This window comes from Seriola aureovittata, chromosome 17 (assembly GCF_021018895.1).
Source record: "Seriola aureovittata isolate HTS-2021-v1 ecotype China chromosome 17, ASM2101889v1, whole genome shotgun sequence".
Classification (NCBI taxonomy): Eukaryota; Metazoa; Chordata; class Actinopteri; order Carangiformes; family Carangidae; genus Seriola; species Seriola aureovittata.
This window is the reverse complement of record NC_079380.1, coordinates 16212926-16232621: the sequence shown is the minus strand read 5'-3', so window position 1 is coordinate 16232621 and position 19696 is coordinate 16212926. Positions and strand designations below refer to the sequence as shown.

Below are 19696 nucleotides of genomic sequence, written 5' to 3'. Positions count from 1 at the left end.
GCAGCTAACACCACTCCTCCGCACAGCCAGGCTGCGAGGGGAATAGAGATTATGCTGGTGCGTGTCGGGCGTGGACCATTAAACATGCGCTGGTTACAGGCAGTGTGGATGGTAGTGGGCCATGAAGCAAGCCAGCGGGCCACAGATGCTACCCTCCTGAGTAAATCTCTGTCATGTTAGCCGTCAAATTACAACCCGGGCTGTGAGAGAGGTAGACCTGATTTGGTTTAGTATGAAGCAGGTGAGGCAGAGTGGTAATTAGTCATGGAGTGACGATAGGGAAGAGAGGGAATGATGAGGCGGAGGATGATAGGTAAGAGGGTAAGAGGGTGGGGGGGTCAGTAGAGGTTCATAAAGGTAGGTTTATAAAAAGCTATGACCAGTTATTTTGCTTTCTTCTCTTGAAAGGGAAAATTGGATGAAATCGGGGGAGGCAGAGCAGCGCGAGAGAGAGAGGGTGTGTGAGGAAAGTGGAGATTTGGTTGACGAAAGAACAAAAATATGTAAAGAAAAAAATACGATGGAAAGGGAGTGAAGGCAGAAAATGGAGATGTTGTGTGAAGGGGTGCAGTGTGTAAATGTCATGCCAAATTAGATAGAAAAGACCAGCTTCAGCTCAGAGGGCTGAAATTGTTACATGTGGTCACAGCCTGGGTGAGATATGTGTACTTCCTTCAGAAAAACACTTGTCACTTTGGTTCTGCTCTGACTGAACTCCACTGTGAACAAGTTAACCAAAGTGGAAACGCACTGGAATAATGCTCTGGAAGAGAGAAGAAAAAAAAAGCCTCCTGTTGTGTTGCATAGAGGCAAAATAATTGAGTGCATGATGATTATATAAGTTGTCAGGAATACAGAGAGCCTTTTTAACAGGAGCTAAATCTATTCTATTATAACCCCAAAGGTACTTAATCATTTTTATGTGACTACGGATGTTGGTGCAGCGGTGGTGTAGCTGAGGTCACAACATTGTATGGTTACACTTACTGTATCTTCACAATGCTTCCTCCAAAAAGTGTGGTATCCATGATGGTTTGTATCTTTCCCCTTTCAGACTGTCCTGACCTTTGTCCTTCTAATTCTGCTTTTTTGACACCAGGACACATTGCGGGAATGCCCACCAGACCACGGCACTGATGTGGACTATGCCTGCAATCCGAGCCTTCAGTTTATCTCGCCTATGTACTTTGTCTCCTTCGTGCTCACCGCCCAGTTCGTGCTCATCAACGTGGTGGTGGCCGTGCTGATGAAGCACCTGGACGACTCCAACAAGGAGGCCGCAGAGGAGGCGGAGATGGATGCAGAAATTGAGCTGGAGCTGGCCCAGGGCACCCTCTGTTGCATGGGCGCCCCCACTTGTGGGGGTGGGGGGGCAGAGAAGGGACTAGTCGCTGCTGCTGGATCAGGGCCTGGAGGCACAGCAGGAGGGAGGGACAGAGGAGAGAGGGGAGAGGGAGTGAGGAAGATGCGACACGCAGCAGCTGCTGCACTCCAAGGACCATACAACTCCCGCAACTCCAGTCGGACCCTGTACTCACCAGCACAAGTGAGTATATGTATTTCTGTGTGTGTGTGTGTGTGTGTGTGTGTGTGTGTGTGTGTGTGTGTGTGTGTGTGTGTGTGTGTGTGTGTGTGTGTGCGCGCGCGTGTGTGTGCGCGCGCGTGTGCGTGTAAAAGAGAGAGGGAGAAAGAGAGAGAGCACATGTATTCTTATGTTTGTTTGCTGGTAGAGTGAAAGGCCTATTTTGTATGATTGGTGTTTGAGTGTGTGTGTGTCTGCAAGTTGGGATGTCTCAAGTCAATCTGCAGGATCAGGATCAGGCCAATCAGGGCTCTTTTTTTTGTGGTTGTTTATATAAACAATCACATTCATTCAGATCCATTTCAAATCTTTTTCTTTCTTTTTTTTTATTTTATCGCAGATGAAACCCAGCTGTTTCTAAGCTTTAATTCTTTGTTGTGCTCCTTTTTAAAACTGTTGAACATTGCCTAAAGCTGTGAACTGTAAGCAAGTGAACAGCAGAGAGATATCAACAGTGGCCAGCAGTTTCTGGGAAAGTGATGTATTTGCCAGGAAGGATTTTAAAATGCTTTGCACCAAAAATACATGAAAAAAAACCCCAAAACATTTCCATCCATTCTTACCTCAATTTCCAGGTGTATGATGCCTCAAAAGTTCTGCCGTTGGTTGTAGTCTGCAATTGAGTTTCTGTATTCTTTCTACAATTGGGAGAAAGAGAAAACTTTAATGTCCTCTCTGACACCTCTCTCTCAAAGAACATTATACAAAACACTGTAGGGCACTATACACAATATAGAAGGAAAACATGCAATGCAGGATGCAGGGCAGATTTTCATTTTGTGATTCAACTCTCAAAAACATAAATATAAATTTGGACTGGACACAATATCAGCAAATACCAGATACTAAAGGATTCAAATTGGGATTAGGAACACAAAACGTGGTGGAGATGGAGAGATAGAACAAGAGTATTCTTTCTCTGTCTCTGGTCGCCTGTCAGTTTGCTTCTCTTTGCACAATATCAGTGCATTAGCTCAAGCAGAGAAAATTATATATTTGATGCTCAAGCTGGAAGATTACAAAAGGGGTAAACAATATGGCAGTGATTTCTGTGTAGGGTTTGAGTGGTGCTGACATGGGAGAGAGGCATTGCTCTCTTTCTTTTTGTGAGAAATTGAATGACAGCCACGTTGCGTGATTACACTCGATCTCTTCGTATAATTCAATTATACTTTTGTTCTTTTCTGTTACAGATTTTTGAGAAGGATTGTAGGGCAAGGGAGGTTAAACATTTACACAAAGAGGGGGAAGAAAAAGAAAAAGCAAATAAAGGGAAAGGAAGAAAGAGACACTAAGCTGTGCCTCAATTGAAACATTGCACAAGTGTAATTATGTTAAAAAAAAGCAATTAATATGAATGTAATAACACTGGGCTGGAATTAAAGGCATTTTCCAAAATTAAGCCAAACTACCAAAGTGATATTTGGCAGATGAAAGTGAAGGCTGGGTCATATATTTTCACTGTACCATTTGGAAATATGTTTTTGTCTTACCTTATTGTAGTCATAGCAACCAGTGTTGTCTGCAAGGAGAAACAACACCTTCAATTGCTTACTCGGTTAGCCTTTTTTCATTTAAGCCTTATTAACATTTCTCACACGAGACTATGTGAGTTTGTGCACAGGTTACATTTTTGAAATGATAATTGCACTGCCTACTATTTGTGTGTGAGAGTAGATGGTCTCTCAGATACTGACAGCAGATCCACACACTTCCATTATGAAATCGCTAATGATAGTCTGAGATGTCTATGCAGAAACACACATAAAGATGACTCATCGGCTGCCATGAAGAGTTTCACCTTTGTAGAGCTAAACTTGGCTTCATGGATCCATTTTTAGCTCAGTGTTGGCTGACAAAAGAACTTAATGCAGACCAGGGAGAACACACTGGCAGCATCCTCCCCCTCTCTCTCTCGCTCTCTCTCTCCATATCTATCTATCTCAATCTCCCTCTCTCTCATGTTATTCCTCTCAAGTGATGCAATAAGGGATCTGGCAGACCGGTGCAATTTATTCAGAGCACAGGTCCTGGTGTGTGTGTGTGTGTGTGTGTGTGTGTGCGCAGTTGAACAAAGCTCATGTCAAAAAGTGCAAACCCAAACACTGTGACTTCACTGTGCTTTCAGCTCCAAACTAAATCTCCATACATTATCATGATATTACCAGTTCATTTTCCAGTAAATCAAATTAATTTTCTTTTGTTTATTAATTGAAACAGACACAAAAATATATAAAAACATGAATTTTATGATCTCTAATGTAGTTACTGATACTCATATTGGAAATGACTCTAATACTGCCTAAAATACTGAGTCAGGTATAGGCAAGTACGTGAGTCTATTCACCGATCCAATACAACATCATTTATTAATAAACGTTATGGTTTCACACCTGAGTGTAATGGTAGTTTTCCCAGCGAATGTAACTATTAACCAGAAATTAATTCTGCTCTTAAACAGTAGCCCACACAGGAATTTGCACTATGTAGCCACAGGCAGGTACTGTTTTAGAGCAGCGAGGAAGAAGTGATTTCCGGTAAATAGTGTAACTGATTAGGCAATATGTTACACTGGAAAGTCCCACCATTAATAAAGGCAGCCATTACAGTATGCAAGGCTTCAATTTCGATAGGGGACTAGCGTTAGGACAACTTGTGTACGAACTGTTATTTATTCCTAGATTTATTTTTTTATGACTGATAAATTAGATGATAAAATAAAGATCCTTTGGCATTCATGTATCTGTTGATGTTTTATAAAGGGTTTAACCTGAGCTGTGACATACAACAGTGAAAGCAATCATATCACATCCATACAGGGTTAGAAGAATACAGCTGTTTAAAAAACGTTTTAATGCAGTGGTATTGGATCAGTACCGGCCAATACACAAGTCCAGGTATTGGGATTGGTAAAAATTGTATTGGAATATCTCCACTCAAATTCCTTTTAGTCATCCATAAAATGGATGGATTGGATGTGGTAGATTGGAAATTTGATTATGTACAGAGACTGATTTCAGGATAGATCGCAGCTACAACTAGTATATTCTGTAATGTGCCACGTTACACAATATAGAAGTCACGTTTGACTGTTTGGTGAAAGACTAGTAATATATATTGGGACTAGAGGAGACGCTGTAGGAGGTGGACACACACACAGGGAGAGAGAGAGTAAGGGAATAAGAGAGGAGAGATAATGGCTGAGCCAGTGACAGTCAGATAGAGGTAGTAATTAATTTCAGCACTCTTCTCTCTCTCTCTCTCAACTTCCATTCCCTGTAGACGGGCCCTATTGTTGTCCACTAATACAGTTATTAATGGAGGCCAGCACAGAGGCCACCACAGTCAATCAAACATTATTTTTATATCAAGCTCTCCACCTACACGGAATGAACTATCTTGGGACTGGACTGCCTGTGAGAGTGTGAGAGAAAGAGGAGAAGTAGTGCGGGTTATATACTTGTGTTTATTCAAAGAGCTGGATAGGGTATAGTCAGTTTGTCTTTGAGCCAAAACGTGGCACTGCAGCACTGTTTCATAAACCAGCATGATGTAGGTACATTTATATTGCTGGGAGTACAGTAACCTGTTTTTTGAATTCTTAGCCCCCTCATTTTCAAAACATGAGCCATGAGTGACTTTAATATAACAGCGTGAGTCAGAAATGTGTGTTTGCATAACTGATCTAAGTATAGTGCTATAAGCGATGTTGTGGAAATGTGTTATGAAGATAGGCTTGTGTGGGGATTGAAGAGGAGTGACCTTGTTTCACAGTATCTTTTGGGATATATCTGCTGATGTAATACAGTTATTTTGGCTGTTATGAATGTGCTACAGGCACAATGCATCCAATTCATTGTGAAATACAGTGCCCTGCCAAGAAACACAGAAATCATTTTTAAAGTAGTTTCCTTCTCCTGTCAGTAGTTTTTTTTTTTTTTTTTTTTTGCCAGATTGGTTTCTGGGAAAACCAATCTGGCAGATGAGATTCAAGCAAGGAAGGATCATTTAAGTCGCAGAAAAAGCCCTGACTGATTCAGTCTAAATTGCTTTAAACCTAATAATACCCAGAGCACAAAGCAAATGCTTAAATCTTAAATTGTTTCAACAAGGTATTGAACAGTCTAATTGAGGTGATACATCAAATGTAATTGCACCACTCTCAGTGCTCTCAAGGCTTTGATAGTAAAATTATGTGTTACTTGGCTAATGAGGGTTTGGAGTCATATTATTGAGGAGCCTTTTTCCAAAAGAGAACAGTGTTTAGCCCTAAAGGCCAATGAAGTATGAGAGGGGGATCTGTTCTGGTTTATTTGTACATGATCTCTGACACGGAGAAAGTGTTTGAGATGCTGTTTTTAATTTTTGTTGAGGAATTTTATAAATTAAGGATTATGTAATGTGAAATCTACATGTGTGTGGGTGAATATGCACGTGTGATTGTGTGCATTTGTGTGTGTGAGTACATAAGAAAGTGTAAAAGCATACCTGCGTGTGCACTCAGGCATTTTTATAACCCTCACAATGGTGTATGCATTTTCCTGCGTGTTCTTTGTCCTCGCATGTCCGCATGTGCACATGTTTGCGCCTGCGTGCAATACTGGTCTGCCGGCCTGCGTCCCGTGTGTATGTGTCTGTGTGTGTGCATATGTGTGTGCACGTGTGTGCGTGCGTGCGTGCGTGCGTGCGTGCGTGCGTGCGTGCGTGTGTGTGTATGTGTTCCAGGAGAGCCAGTGGCTGGACAGTGTATCTCTCCTGATCAAGGATACGTTAGAGGGGGAGATGCTGATGATCGACAACCTCTCCGGTTCTGTCTTCCACCACTACTCCTCTCCTCCACCTATATGCAAAGACTGCAAGGGCCACCCACAAGAGGTACCACCCTGAACACACATTAGCATACACGTACATGCAGTACACACACACACACACACACACACACACACTTGATACAGACAGTAACCACAGATGTTAAAATTAAAAACAAATGAAACAACCACAGACATCTTTTTTTTTTTTTTTTTGGCTGACACAACTATCCTACCTTTCAGTACCATGGATAGATGCATTACCATGGATACCATGGATAGATGCATTTCTAAAATGAGGATTAGTGACAGGCTGTACCCACTGAGGTCCATATTTATCAAACATGTCAGAATCACTTCAATTAACCACACAGAAAAGTTATTTATGAAGACACCTCCTCAATGTTGCCACTTTAGCAACTGTGTCACTGGACTTTGTCACTTTTTGACCCTTTTTGCAAAACTAAACAAAGCAACAAATCTAATCATTTTTGGGCAAGCATAATACTTTCCCTTGAAGAGAGTCGCAGGTGAATCTGCAGTCCTCCTCACTCGCTGTTGCTGCGGCTCTCTGGGTTGACAGCTGTGTTCAGTGAGTGACAGAGCAGCACGTTTGGTCGACCACACAACAGCCAGATTGAAATATAAACTGACGGCAGAATATCCATAGGGTATTTGAAAATTGCGTACTTGCTGTGGTCATTCAGGGCATCTTCACCAATGGCTATGCTCATGATTCAGAAAAACAAGGCTCACCAAGGCATTTTTATATCATGTTTAGCAGTGGGGAAGGAACAGTTTAGATTTGAAGCTTTGAAAAGCATCAGCGCAGTGACAAAAGATGAGGGATCCAAATCGTTGCTGTTGCACCTGATATTTCATGTTGTCATATACATTTTCAGAGTTTGTTTTCTGCAAAGGAGGCACAGTTTTGTAGACGAAGCAAGGAAAAAAAAAATGATGAACTAGTGTAGGTGTGTATCTGTGTAAGCACGCACATGTTTTTCAGGCCTTGTCCGCCTGCTGGACATCCCCAACAGGTAAGTTAGGGCTGATTCATTGAGATGCTTGGTAAATATGGCCCCAGGTGCTGGATGAAAACAACAGTTGGAGAAATTCACTCTGGATGCAGGTGCCCAGTAGTTGTGAATTTAGAAATATGAGGCTGATGTTTCTCATCTGCCTTCCTTAGCACATTTAATGTACTGCATGTAAACACATGCAAAAACATACAGGTAATGGTGTACACCAACATACAGTATATATACACTGCTATTTTTTTTACTTGTGTGTGGTGAAAACTAATTTTAGCCAGATTCAGCTTACAAAAACTTTCTAAACCAAGATATTATTAACACACACACACACACTCAAACACACTCATTCATTCACACAGGCACACACACAGACATGACCATGATGTTTTGGATCAGATTGCATGCATGCAGATTTGGGACAGGGACACACACAAGGACATGCATTTGCACGTACTTTCATGTACACACACACACACACACACACACAAACATGCGCGCGCACGCACACACACACACACACACACACACACAGGGCTTCATTCATCACACAAAGCACTCTGAATGGAAAGTGCTGTTGAAGTTCATGCTTTATAGAGCGTGTTAACTACTGTATGTGCTATTATGTTACAATATAACAGGGAATTTCAGCTTTAATTAAACACACCATCAACAAAAGATAATATCAACTTTCCATATGTGCAAAAATGTGGATTAATGAGGCCGGCTGCATGCGTACACACATGCAACCCTTCCTGATATGCATGCAGGCACGCATCAACACTCGCCTTTACTTGTGCTTGTATTTTGGGGCTATTTTGTTCACAAGAGATACTGCATAAAACACGCGCTCACAAATCTACCGTCCTGTGCCAGTGTTGTCAGTCACAATGACAAAGTGCAGCGGGTCAGCTCAGAAGAAGCAATAACTGGGCTTGACACCTCCTCACCTGTCAGTCTTGCTTTCTGCCTGTCTGCAGATGCTGTCAAACCATCAATCTTCCCTCCCTTTTTTACATGCTTCCTCTACCCATCAGTCCCTCTGCTCCTCTGAATGTAACTCTATCTACCTCTGATTTACTGTATCTGATCCAGTGCTGTTCTCCTTTAATTTCCCAAGCTCTCAGACTTGTGTGTGAGTTTGTTTGTGTGTGAGAAGAGCGTGTGTGGGTGTGTGCCATTTTCAAGACTGAGTCTTTGAGTGCTGAGAATTATGTACAACGTTATTATGTTTAAAGGGACAGGAGGGCCCAGCGGGACACCTGGGTGCAGTGCGTGAGAGCATGCGTGTGACAGTGGAAATATTCATCAAGTAACTGCCGAATAAGGACTTGGGATCAGCGACTGCTTGAGACCGACTACAACTGAATCTGCAGGGAACAGCTCAGTGGAGCAGTGAAGGCCTATGCTATCCATTCAGTTGCTAGCAAACAGGCAATCCTCAAGCATGCATGAACACTATTTTTGGAAGGGCGCCATCTTGAAAGGCAGCGTCAGAGTTTCGGAAGACTATTTTGAAAGTATAGATCTGCAAGATACCTGAGGAGGAACAGGCTAAACCATAGCAGAGCACACTCAGCTCGATATAATGTTAAAGAAAGTGGTTCAGACTACTGTAAAATATATTAACTTGTAATACAAATCAGTAACTGCTAACCAGATATAATGCAATACTATATCACCAGGCAGTAATAAATATACCTTGCCTGAATTTAAGGCAAAAAGTACAACATAGGGGAGGTATGAGTCACAGACCAGTAGTGATGTTGATCCATGGACATCAGCTGATCCTGTGGTCAAAGATAGTGTTTGTCAGTCAAAGATTATTCCATACTCATATTTGATACTGCATAGACTCATGCATGGTAATACATATATTTCACCAACTAAATAGTTCTATGAAGGTCTGAGCAGAATAATAAGTAGAGGATTGATACAGATGTTGAGCTCTGTAGATGTTGTGTATTGTGCTGACATAGTTGTTTTTCAAGCCAAAGCTACTGTTTTGATGCACACAAACATTAAGATATTTATCATTTTTAAGCACAGCATTTCTGACTCTGATGGCAGAGTATTAGTGGTAGTATTAAAAAAGCTTGCAAGCAGGAGGAGCAGGAGGCGTCTCTGTTTGTGCATGTGAGTTTTGTTGGAAATGATCATCTGACTGCTGGTACTCTTGCTTCATATGTTTAGCATAAATGATATTGCATATGCTAACTGTGTCCTGACTAGCATGAGTCATGCAATGTGGCCATGAAATACTAGTCATGCTTATTTTCTTGCTCAGTCACACGGTCTCCTCTCATGGCCTCCCAGCGACGCTGAATAAGCGATGCCTCGCCTCACCGCTCAGGCCGCAGTGGACACTTTCAGTTGGTTCTTGCCTGAGTCACCCGTTTTGTTAGTGAAACCCTTAATATCTCTGCAGTTACCTTGAAAGCAACTGTGTAGCAACTCTTCCTGTAACCACTGTGCGTTTTTCATTGTCCTTGGAGGCACAGCCAGGAATACAGGAAGAAAAAGGCTGCAGTTTCCTTTACATAAATGTACCAACCCATGATTTTGGATGTTATTTACAGCCCTACTCTAAGACACAGAGCAAGTCAGCAAATATGGTGCTGTCACATACAGAAGTAGCATGAGTGAGGGCTGATACATGGAGATAAAACAGAAAAACTGTAAAGTGTTCCTTTAAAATTGAAGCGTTGCATTGCTCTGCTTCTGCCTTGCTTCCTTGCCTCACTCTACTTCTCTCTCACTCCCTCTCTCTCTCTCTCTTGCTCTCTCCGTCCCCTGGGGGCTTTGGCAGTGGTAATTTACCGCTGCACATCAGCCATGAATCTCTTTGTCTATCTCATCTACAGGCATGTGTTAATGTATCGCTACCAGGCCTCACTCCATTGAATTTCACTTGGCCCTTTTTAAGTAGCCTTTTTAATTCACCCCCCCCCCCCCCCCCCCCCACCTTTCTCTCTCTATGGCTATTTATTGCTGTGTCTCTTTACAGACACACTACTTTAGCACATCATAGCAGCCCCAGAACCCTGAAATTCCACTCCAGCTCACTGATTGCACTATGTGTTGAAACTGTGCTAAAAAGAAAAGAAAAAAAAGTGCTGCACGGCAGAGAGGTAGAGAACAGCATCAGCTGAGAAGCTTGAGCTTACAGGAGGCTCATGCAGCGACAATTTAAAACCAATTCAATAACCATATGGGCTGAGTTACCTGCAGCCCTGATGAAAAAAAAAACTAAGCTAAGCAAATGTGAGAGGGAGCTAGTAACAGTCGGAGTAAATGTTTTCACTTCCCAAATATTCTGTATTCGGTAATGTTGTATGGGTGTGAGACTATGAGACAGCACTACCAAACACACAGCAACAACGTTTCAGTGTACAGTTGTATATGAAAACATACAGTTAGCTGTAGGGGCAGAATTATGAGGTTCTGGTGCCACTACATCGCCGCTCCTGATGGAAACAAAAAGCATCTCTCCACTCTGCCTTACATACACATATAGATACCGCAGGTGCACACACACACACACACAAGAAAACATTCACACATACACCCACTGTATACGCACTGCTTGGATATCTGCCTCTCTCGCCTCTCATTCAGCCTCTCTCCTCACATATTTTCTTGGCACTGGGAAACGTTTGTTCAGATGATGATGACAAAGCAATGTTATTACTTCTTGAAATCTCTCACCCTGCTCTCTTTACAGACAGGTGCCACGGCATTATGGCCGCTTTGAATTGTCAACATCTGGTGAAGCATATCGAAGCTTGGTGGAGGTTTTACTTATCTTGTCTGTGTAGCTCATGTTGGCCTCAAAACAGACTGATCCTTTATACATGTTATCTGTTTTATATATGTATATAAATATATGCAATACAGAAGTCATGGTTGTTATGAGTCCTAGAAAATGTCACAAATCCATTAAACTGAGCAATGATGAGACCACGCTCCATTAATTCAACTACTTTCCGGGCAAGTTTTAAACTGTTGCTGTTCCCATTCGCTATTCCTTGCAGCAGATCAAGATGGCAGAGATTGAGCAGGCGTCACTGAAGTCGGAGCAACTGTCAGATAAGTCCTCGTCCCCTGCCCTGCCAGATGACCTCAGCCTGGACGAACATACGGCCTACCAGCTGCTGGCGCGGGAGGGCAAGGTGGGTATTAGCAGAGTGAAGTGGGAAGGGGGGAAAACTCCTCAGGCTAAAATGAAAGACGATGTGCCGAACTAAAAATTTTGTTGTCATAGTATTTGCAATTTGCAAGGTAGACCTGGCAGGCAATTATTTAAGAAATACCAAGGTTTTGCATGACAGTATGCCTGCTCTGGTTTCTGGTTTACTAGTAAAGAAAGTTGGATGCGAGCTTTGATCAGGAGTAATAATGTGCAGGTTACACAGGTGTTTGTTCAACTTGGAAATCGGTCTTCAGTCTGGTTTCCAGGGTGATTTCACGGAAATGGTGTGTAGTTGTGTACGTGCGTGTGACAGAAAAACAGGGAACCTGCTTCAATGCCAGTATCAGGATAATTTATTTGGGCTTAGTTGTATACCTGCTGTCATCTTTACACAGGATTGCAAGCCAGAGCAGATCCTGCTTCATGCCAATGTAACTTTTTCTGTGTGTAAAAACAGCTTGAGAGAAAGTACAGTACCAACTGCACCACAAATTCACAGTGGTTAACCTCTAGTATGCCCACCACTTTGCACTTGACATGCACCGCACACCAGCACTTGCTACTCCTACTCCCCAAAGGGGGGAAGCACAAACAATGACAGAGGTCTCACTCATGATTTTTTTTACTGACAAAACAAATGACCATTATAAAATCTTTTTCATGCCTATGCTTTAAGCTCTCTTGTGGATTATTGATATAAACCTTAGTTTCTAAACGCCCCTTTATCTTTTCCTCTCTGTGTATCAGTGGTAACTATCTTGTCTTTGAAGAATCGGCAGTCTCTATCCACCGTAGACCTTCTCATGAATAAATCTTTCCACCAGGCTCTCCCTAGTTACTATCCCAGGTGGCTCTCATGGCTCCCTCTCTTGCACCCACTCTCCCCCTTTCGACTTTTATCTTTCATGTTTCCCCTTTCTCACTGTTATCCCTCTGGTAATTGCACACCTTCTCTGCACCTCCCTCTAGCCCCTCTATCTCCATTCCTTATCATCCGTCCTTCCTAGATATCCTCCTCTGTAATGGGGTAATGCTCCTTGGTTCTGGGTAGCCAGATAAGCCTGCAGTCACCAAGCATGGCTGTGAACCACTGCTCATTAGGCGATGGGAAAAAGAAAGAAATAGGGAAAGACAGAAGGTGAGAGGGGAGCTAGGGTTAGGGATTTTATTTGTCAAGAATTGTTTGGTTAAAAAATGTGTGTGTGTGCGCGTGTGTGTGAGGGAGTGAGGGTGGCATTAAGCATGTGTGCCAACGCTGTTTGAGGTTTTGTATGGGTGTGGGTGGCTGGCTGGCTGGCTGGCTGGCTGTTTGAAACTGGGCTGTTCAGGGGCTAGGACTGAATAACTCAGAGGCACAATACGCTAATGAAAGCGCAAAAGTATACCCGCACATACACACACGTGTGTACGGACACACACGCAACGATTCTGCAGTCCCGACGCGATGATAATTAAAATGTACGAGGTAAGCGCTTACAAAGCTGAACCCCTGCCTTAATCTGCCGCCTGCCTGCCGCTTCCAGCTGTTGCAGCCATCACACACACACACACACACAAAAATTTATAACCAAACATTTATTGTTACAATATATAACATTAACATGACAATAACAGGCTCTTTTAGCTCATAATCAGCTCTCACCCCTCAACTAGCACTAGAATGGAAAACCCGAGGGATGATGTGAATTAGAGGCCATGTTTGATATCTGCAGGATGCCCGAGGGTCTGCTTTTTTCTCTGCTCATTTTCTATCAGGCTTGGTCTGAACTAGGAATTGTCACTTTACAATATATAACGCAAATTGTCCCTTTGCAGAAAAAATGAGTTTCAGGCTAAGTTTAGGATACGTTAATGATTATAAACAAGCCCTAGCAATTTTCAACACACAATTTGTCTTGTTTTTTTTTTATATTTAACCAACCCCTACATGTCCAATTACCTCCACCAAGGAGGTTATGTTTTCAGCCGTGTTTGTGTTTGTTTGTTGGTTTTTCAGCAGGATTATGCAAAAAGTACTGAACCAATTTGCACCGAACTTGTTGGAGGGATGGAGCATGGGCCAGGAAAGAACACATTAAATTCTGGGGCAGATGTGGATCATTTACTATGCAATCTTTTCTTTTTTTCTGTGAAGTCTGGTGTATGTTGTTTGTTGTTTGACATTGGCCTTGGCGGAGGTCTGCAGTCTCTGAGTGCCCCTCTAGTGTATTTGCTTTTTTTTTTTTTTTTTTTTTTTTTTTTTTTAAACATTCATCTATCCTGTATATTTATTGGAAAATATTTTATCTTCAATGTCAGATCGTCTGTTCTCTTCCAGGGAAGGTGCAGCAGTGATTCCCGTAGCTCTGAGGAGGCTGGAGGTGTCGGAGGCCACCAGACTCATACAGTAGTACAGAGCCAGCCCTGCAGGGCCCTCTGCACCGGCGTTGAGATGGAAACCACACTACAGGAGATGGAGATGCAAACACACCAGCCAAATATGTGCTCAACGCACTGCAGCCCTGGTGAGTATATCCAGAACAGTTCTATTCACTATATTACCAGGCTCATTTCCAAAGAAACATATAAATGATTTAAAGTTGCACTAGCACACAAGTTCAATTCTGATTTGATTTGTAGCTGTGCTGTTTGTCACACTATAAGAGTAGAACATACACAGTATAATCTAAAATGACTCTAAAATCACAAAATACAGTGGTGTTGTTAAGTAAGAGCAGCAACTTTCAAACAAGAATAGAAGAAAAAATATTAATCTTAATTAATAATAATCATCTGGATGTGTATAGGTCTACATATAGGTAATATAGATGGAGCTATTGTATATACATTGTTCAGAGGGGAAAAACATCCCCTCGAGTTCTCACTCGAAAAGTGGAAACAACTCATGAATTGACATCAGAATGCAAAATGGAAAGTGTGTATTCCCTCCTCAAGGTGGTGTGTCCAGCAGCAGCAATAAGGAAAGAAACAAAGAAGAAGGAGAAGGAGGAGCCAGTGGCATTTCTCCTCTCTTCCATCTTCCTGCAGAGTTCTTCCACCCTGCAGCAGCAGTCATCCCGGCGCCTCCCCGCAGCAGGAGCCTGAGGTTGACAAGGGGCCTCAGGCTGACCTCCCCAGCCTCCTGGGCTTCGCTCCGCTCCCCAGGAGCCCATAGCAAGATGCTGTGTACACAGGTAGAGGGGAGGGGAGGAGAACAGGAGAAGCACATTAAAATAGGTTGTGAGGTTTTATTGAGTTGTTTAAATAATTAATTAGATTGATGTTAAAGCTTAAGAAGAAAGAGCAGATTTATTTATTTTTTGCTCATCTGGATAAGAACTGGCCTGAAGATGATAATATATGAAAGAATTATGAAATCTGTTTTGTAACCAGCTTTGAAGATGTAATTTAAATGGCACTGTGCGCCGTACATCATGTTACATGTTTGTTCTAATGAGAAAAAGAGTTGGATTCATGTGCATCTCTTTTTTTTCTGCACTCCTCTTTCTCCCTTCTCTCTTCAGTTCCCCTCCCACAGTGACTCGTCCCTCGCTACAGGCAGCTCTGAAGGCAGCCTCCAGACCACCCTGGAAGAAGGACTGAGCTTCAGCATCTCTCCTCCACAGAACTTGGAGCTGCCATTGCCGACAGCTCCTTTACCAGTTGCGTGCCCACTCCCGATGCCTGAAGACAGGACTATCCTTTCCTCCCCGGTGCAGACCCTGAGACCGAGGCCGAGCCCCTCATCGGCTCTAACCCTCCAGGCCACCAGGGGCCACCAGCGGAGCCAGAGCAGCGGGCGAGGTAGCACCAGCCCAGGCTACACCCGCGACGACTCGATTGACCCTTCAGACGAGGACCTGGGTATAGGCATTGGATCGTCTATTGGCGGTTGTGGCTCCAGCCAAGCGGGCAACAGTGAACACTTGTCAGAGACACTGAGCAGCTTGTCGTTGACATCACTGCTGTCACCCAGCTCCCTGGTGTACCCGGGAGGAGCAGTGAAGAAGTGCAACAGCACAGGCAGCCTGGACCAAGGGGGGATGTTGCTGTCGTCCCGGGGCAAGGAGGGCCGCAGGGAGATTCTGGGCCTGGAGCTTATGGACCCCCAGGGCTTCTTGGCCAACCCCTGGACAGGGGTCTTAGTTGACACGAGAAGAGGAGACGGAAGAGGAGAAATAGGAGATGGAGAGCAAGGATTCAAAGGGAAGAGCTCAAGCCAAACAACAGTAGGGCCTTGTCGGAAAAACAGATGAAACCTACTGTTTGCTCTTCCTTTGTCTCTCCATTCCTTGGATCTAAACCCATTGCTGTCCCTCTCACTCTCTCTGCTCCCATCAGTGAGAGAGAGGCTCAATGACACATGATGTCCTGTATTCCAAAACCAAACCCTCATCTTTCCCCCTCAACCCCTTTCTATACATTTGTGACAAGCCCATGTCCTATTTTGTGCTACCTAGGGGAGTCGTCTTGGTTATGGTCTGCTGGTGAGGAAGTGGCCCGCAGAGTTAAGGCCCACGAGCTGAAGATAGGTCCTTTTACGCTCTTAGGGGCTGTACCTGTAGTGGAGGCTGTGAAAGGCTCTGCTCACATTGGAAGACCAAGAGGCCCATTCATATCAGGGAGTCAATAGGAGCAGAGACAAAAGAGCTTAAACTCAAAGACGCAAGAAAGAGTCTTGTTGTTGCTCTACTGTAGTTTCCTTTTTCTCCGTGTCACTCGGGTTGACTGAGGTTGAAAATGCAAAAATAGAAGTACCCAAACTGAATAGCTATCCATGCCAACAGAGACTGTTTTTATTCGTTTATGTCTCAGAGGCAGTGCAGCAAGTAAGTGGGCGGAGGCTCAGAGATGGCGGAATAAATCAAGGCGGAAGTAAGGCTGGGAAAGGAGAAGGCAGGTCATTTGTTTGGCTGGGAAAGCAGAAAGCGGATCTAATGTCCATCTGTTCTGGCAGACGGAAACAACAGGTCCTACTCACTCTGGCACAGGACCTTCTGCTGAGATCAGAGTAAAATGTGAGGTGGAGGAGAGTTCAAGAGTGTGTGCTCATAGTGTGTGTTTGTGTGTGTGAGCACTGCCTCAGGTATCCAAGGCATGAATTAAATCATTCTCATCACTTCACCATACCTCTGTATTTTTTGAAACAGGAGATAGGTATCGACTGATCAAAACGTCGTGCCTCTGTCAACTTGCTCTTGAGTGGCAGCGGAAGATGAAAAGAAATTGAGAGATTTGCGGAGGTATAGCCATGCATGGAGTGATTCGTGAAATTGGTTATTTTTCTTTCCATCTCCGGCATCTCTCGCTCACTCAAACATGAAGGAATGAGTATGAATAGGAGCAAGGTCGGATGGAGCTTTACAAAACCCCCACGAGAAGAAACACTAACGTTTGCTTGGGGCAGCCTTGTGTGCACCAAAACATGGTTCACAGCCGCTTAATAAAGTGAGACTTGAAGCACACTCCTTTTGACGCCACCTCCTCTCACCTCGCGTAAGGATTTAAGGGGAATGGACGAAACCACAAGAGTTGCGAGGGACCTTGACTGCATGATGGAACTGCATTTAACCAAGATTTTTATCTATATAAAGAAGTGTATCAAGATGTCAATGTTGGGTGATAACCATGTGATTTCTATTCCACTATTTTTGTAGAAAAGAGAATAGGCACGTGCAAGTGTTGCCGTTACCTTGTCCCTGTTTAATTTAACCCATCCGGTCTCTTTGACTTGTTGTCTAGGACTTTTTGTCTGCCAGTGGCTTCCAGTTTTATAACATTTTTTAAGGTGTGGACAGTGTATAAAACAATGAAGCAAAAAATTTCAAACAAACTTTTTGCGCTGAAGTGATTGTTCCCTCCAGCACATTTCTCTTTGGGAACACTGGTTCCTTGTGGATTTTTTTTTCTTTTACTTTTCTCAGATGTTGGAGTCCCAGAGGACAACCAGAGATGGGAACAGCCATATTCACGCACATGAGGATCGCTCTTAGCTCACAGACATTCCTGGCTGCACACAGGGAGCTTTGTTTGCTTTTTAGCCTCCTATGCTAAAAAACCATGACTAGCATAAACCATCTCTTATCAAAGCTTTAATTTGGGAGTTACACCACAACATATCGATTATGGACACATTAGTGTTCCTTGAGCATGGTTCTGGGATTGCAATACAAGTATGTTTTTTTTTTGTTTTTGTTTTTTTTCCTTGAAATGACACCCTGATGCACTCATCTTCTCTTCCCCATCTCTTCACACAGACAGTATGTTGTAGCAACCCTTCCACACACCATAGTTTGATATCAGAAGCTGACACTGTAACAATGAACAAAACTTTGCATCTTTTAATGCAAAATTATTTTGGCTTCTGCCACTTGATTTATTACTCCATCCAAAAAAGAAGAAAGTTCATCTTTAAGCCGGATTTCTAGAGGTAGACTGTTGTACCCCTAGTGTTTTGATCATTACCTTCCTTTTTTTTTTAATTTCTCAAAAATAGGTGATGTGAGAAAATCTGAGGGTTTCACCTTTTCTATCATGCAAAATCACTTTGATGACTATGTTTTATCACATGGTGTTGGGTATTAATGAGCGAGTGTGTGCGTGCGTGCGTGTGTGTGTGTTTGTTTATGACTTCAGGTGAAGTGTTTGCCTTTTCCTGAAGTGTCCTGTTTTGTCAGTGAGGATACAGTGAGGTTAAAGGTTGAAGAGGGAAAACACGAAGCAACCAAGGGCTGTTTTAGCTTCAAAGATATCTCCTCCTATCTTTCTGAGACAAATCCTTGTGTCAGTGAATATGGCATCAAAGGTTAAAGCCTGACTACACAGCAATAAATGTTCTATGTGTATGACCTGAGTAAATGATGTCAATGTGATTTTTATCTCCTCAGAATACAACAGTATTCGTTACCGTCTGTTTTTGCTTCTATTTGTCTGAACGTCAAACGAATCAGATAGCACCTCTGCCCTCTCTGAGACCAATCAGTAGAGAGATGGGCTGCAATTGGACGACGTGAACAAATGAGATTATTGAACTCAGGTCGGGGGGTAAAAACCACTAGTAAAATTTTAAAGATAGCTGTAAAGGTGTGCTCAGACTGAACGCGAAGCAAATTTTCACCTTGCTTTACTCGCACAAATTTGACCGTGGGAGTGTTTTTACGCTCCGTGTTTATACGTTACAAATGCACCAGATGTTAGCTGAAACTAGCTAACAATGTCCCAACTGTGTGTGTGTGTGTGTGAGCAGAGCGTGCCTTTGTATAGTACGTGTGTGCCACAGCTCTGACTTAGACTGACAAAGCTGACCAGGAGCTCAAGCTGTTTCCATCACTTGCCTTTCAGGCATTTTTTTTCTCTCCTTGTCTCTGTATGTTTTTTAAAAATGGAAGTTCAACAGTTTGGGATAAGCACACTTTTTTCTTTTCTTTTTTTTCCCCCAAGTTTCAGCATTTTCTACGTGTGCAGACGCGTTTTTGCTTCAGTTCACGCTGCCTTGAGCAAACCTATGTCCACTTGGAATTTGTATGCAAGTCACACCGCCTCTGAAATTTGCTTTGTGTTCAGTCTGAACACACCTTAAGAGTGTACAATTCACATTTGTACATATCTTTGTATTTTGATCTGCATGTGTGCATTGCTGCCAGTGACCATGATTATATCATTAGTATGCATTTCATAAAATTGTACAAAGTTAAAGGGAATGACCCAGTGTTTTTTGACTGTTGCCATGAAACCACAAAAAATTATGTCTGAGCGACAAAAAAAAAAAACATTTCTTCCAATACATCCTTCACACAAGTAAAATGATCAAATATCACATTTTTGAAAAAAAAAAAAAAAAAGCTGCACTTTGGTCTTCATCTTTATACCAGTTATGTACATTTAAATGAACAAGTATCCGATGTGACAGCAGGCGGAAAAAAGGTGGGTCGGGAGAGTTTAAAGCCAGAGACAGGACAGGGACACAAAAGCATAAAGTGTACAGAGTTGACGTGGACAGCTGGACAGAGTAAAGCCAACAGTGTGAGAGACTGCGGTAGCGACATGCTGCAGGAGCAGGAGACTTCTCCAGACAGCTTGTCATCAGGCAGCCTCGCCCAGC

General features: G+C 42.9%; 1 protein-coding gene across 3 annotated transcripts in view; it reads left to right on the top strand.

The window, feature by feature from the left end:
* The window catches only part of cacna1ia (calcium voltage-gated channel subunit alpha1 Ia), a 141397-nt gene extending 122102 nt beyond the window's left edge, over nt 1-19295 (top strand). The window contains exons 32-37 of one of the 3 annotated variants that reach the window (XM_056401033.1): nt 1100-1546; nt 6347-6457; nt 11459-11596; nt 13934-14120; nt 14551-14789; nt 15120-19295. In XM_056401033.1, coding sequence (XP_056257008.1) covers nt 1100-1546; nt 6347-6457; nt 11459-11596; nt 13934-14120; nt 14551-14789; nt 15120-15851 — 1854 coding nt within the window. In that variant the 3' untranslated portion in view covers nt 15852-19295. Of the gene's footprint in view, nt 1-1099; nt 1547-6307; nt 6458-11458; nt 11597-13933; nt 14121-14550; nt 14790-15119 lie in introns of all 3 variants that reach the window. The other 2 variants (XM_056401032.1, XM_056401034.1) reach the window with 2 other exon arrangements.
* The last annotated feature ends 401 nt before the right edge of the window (nt 19296-19696 follow it).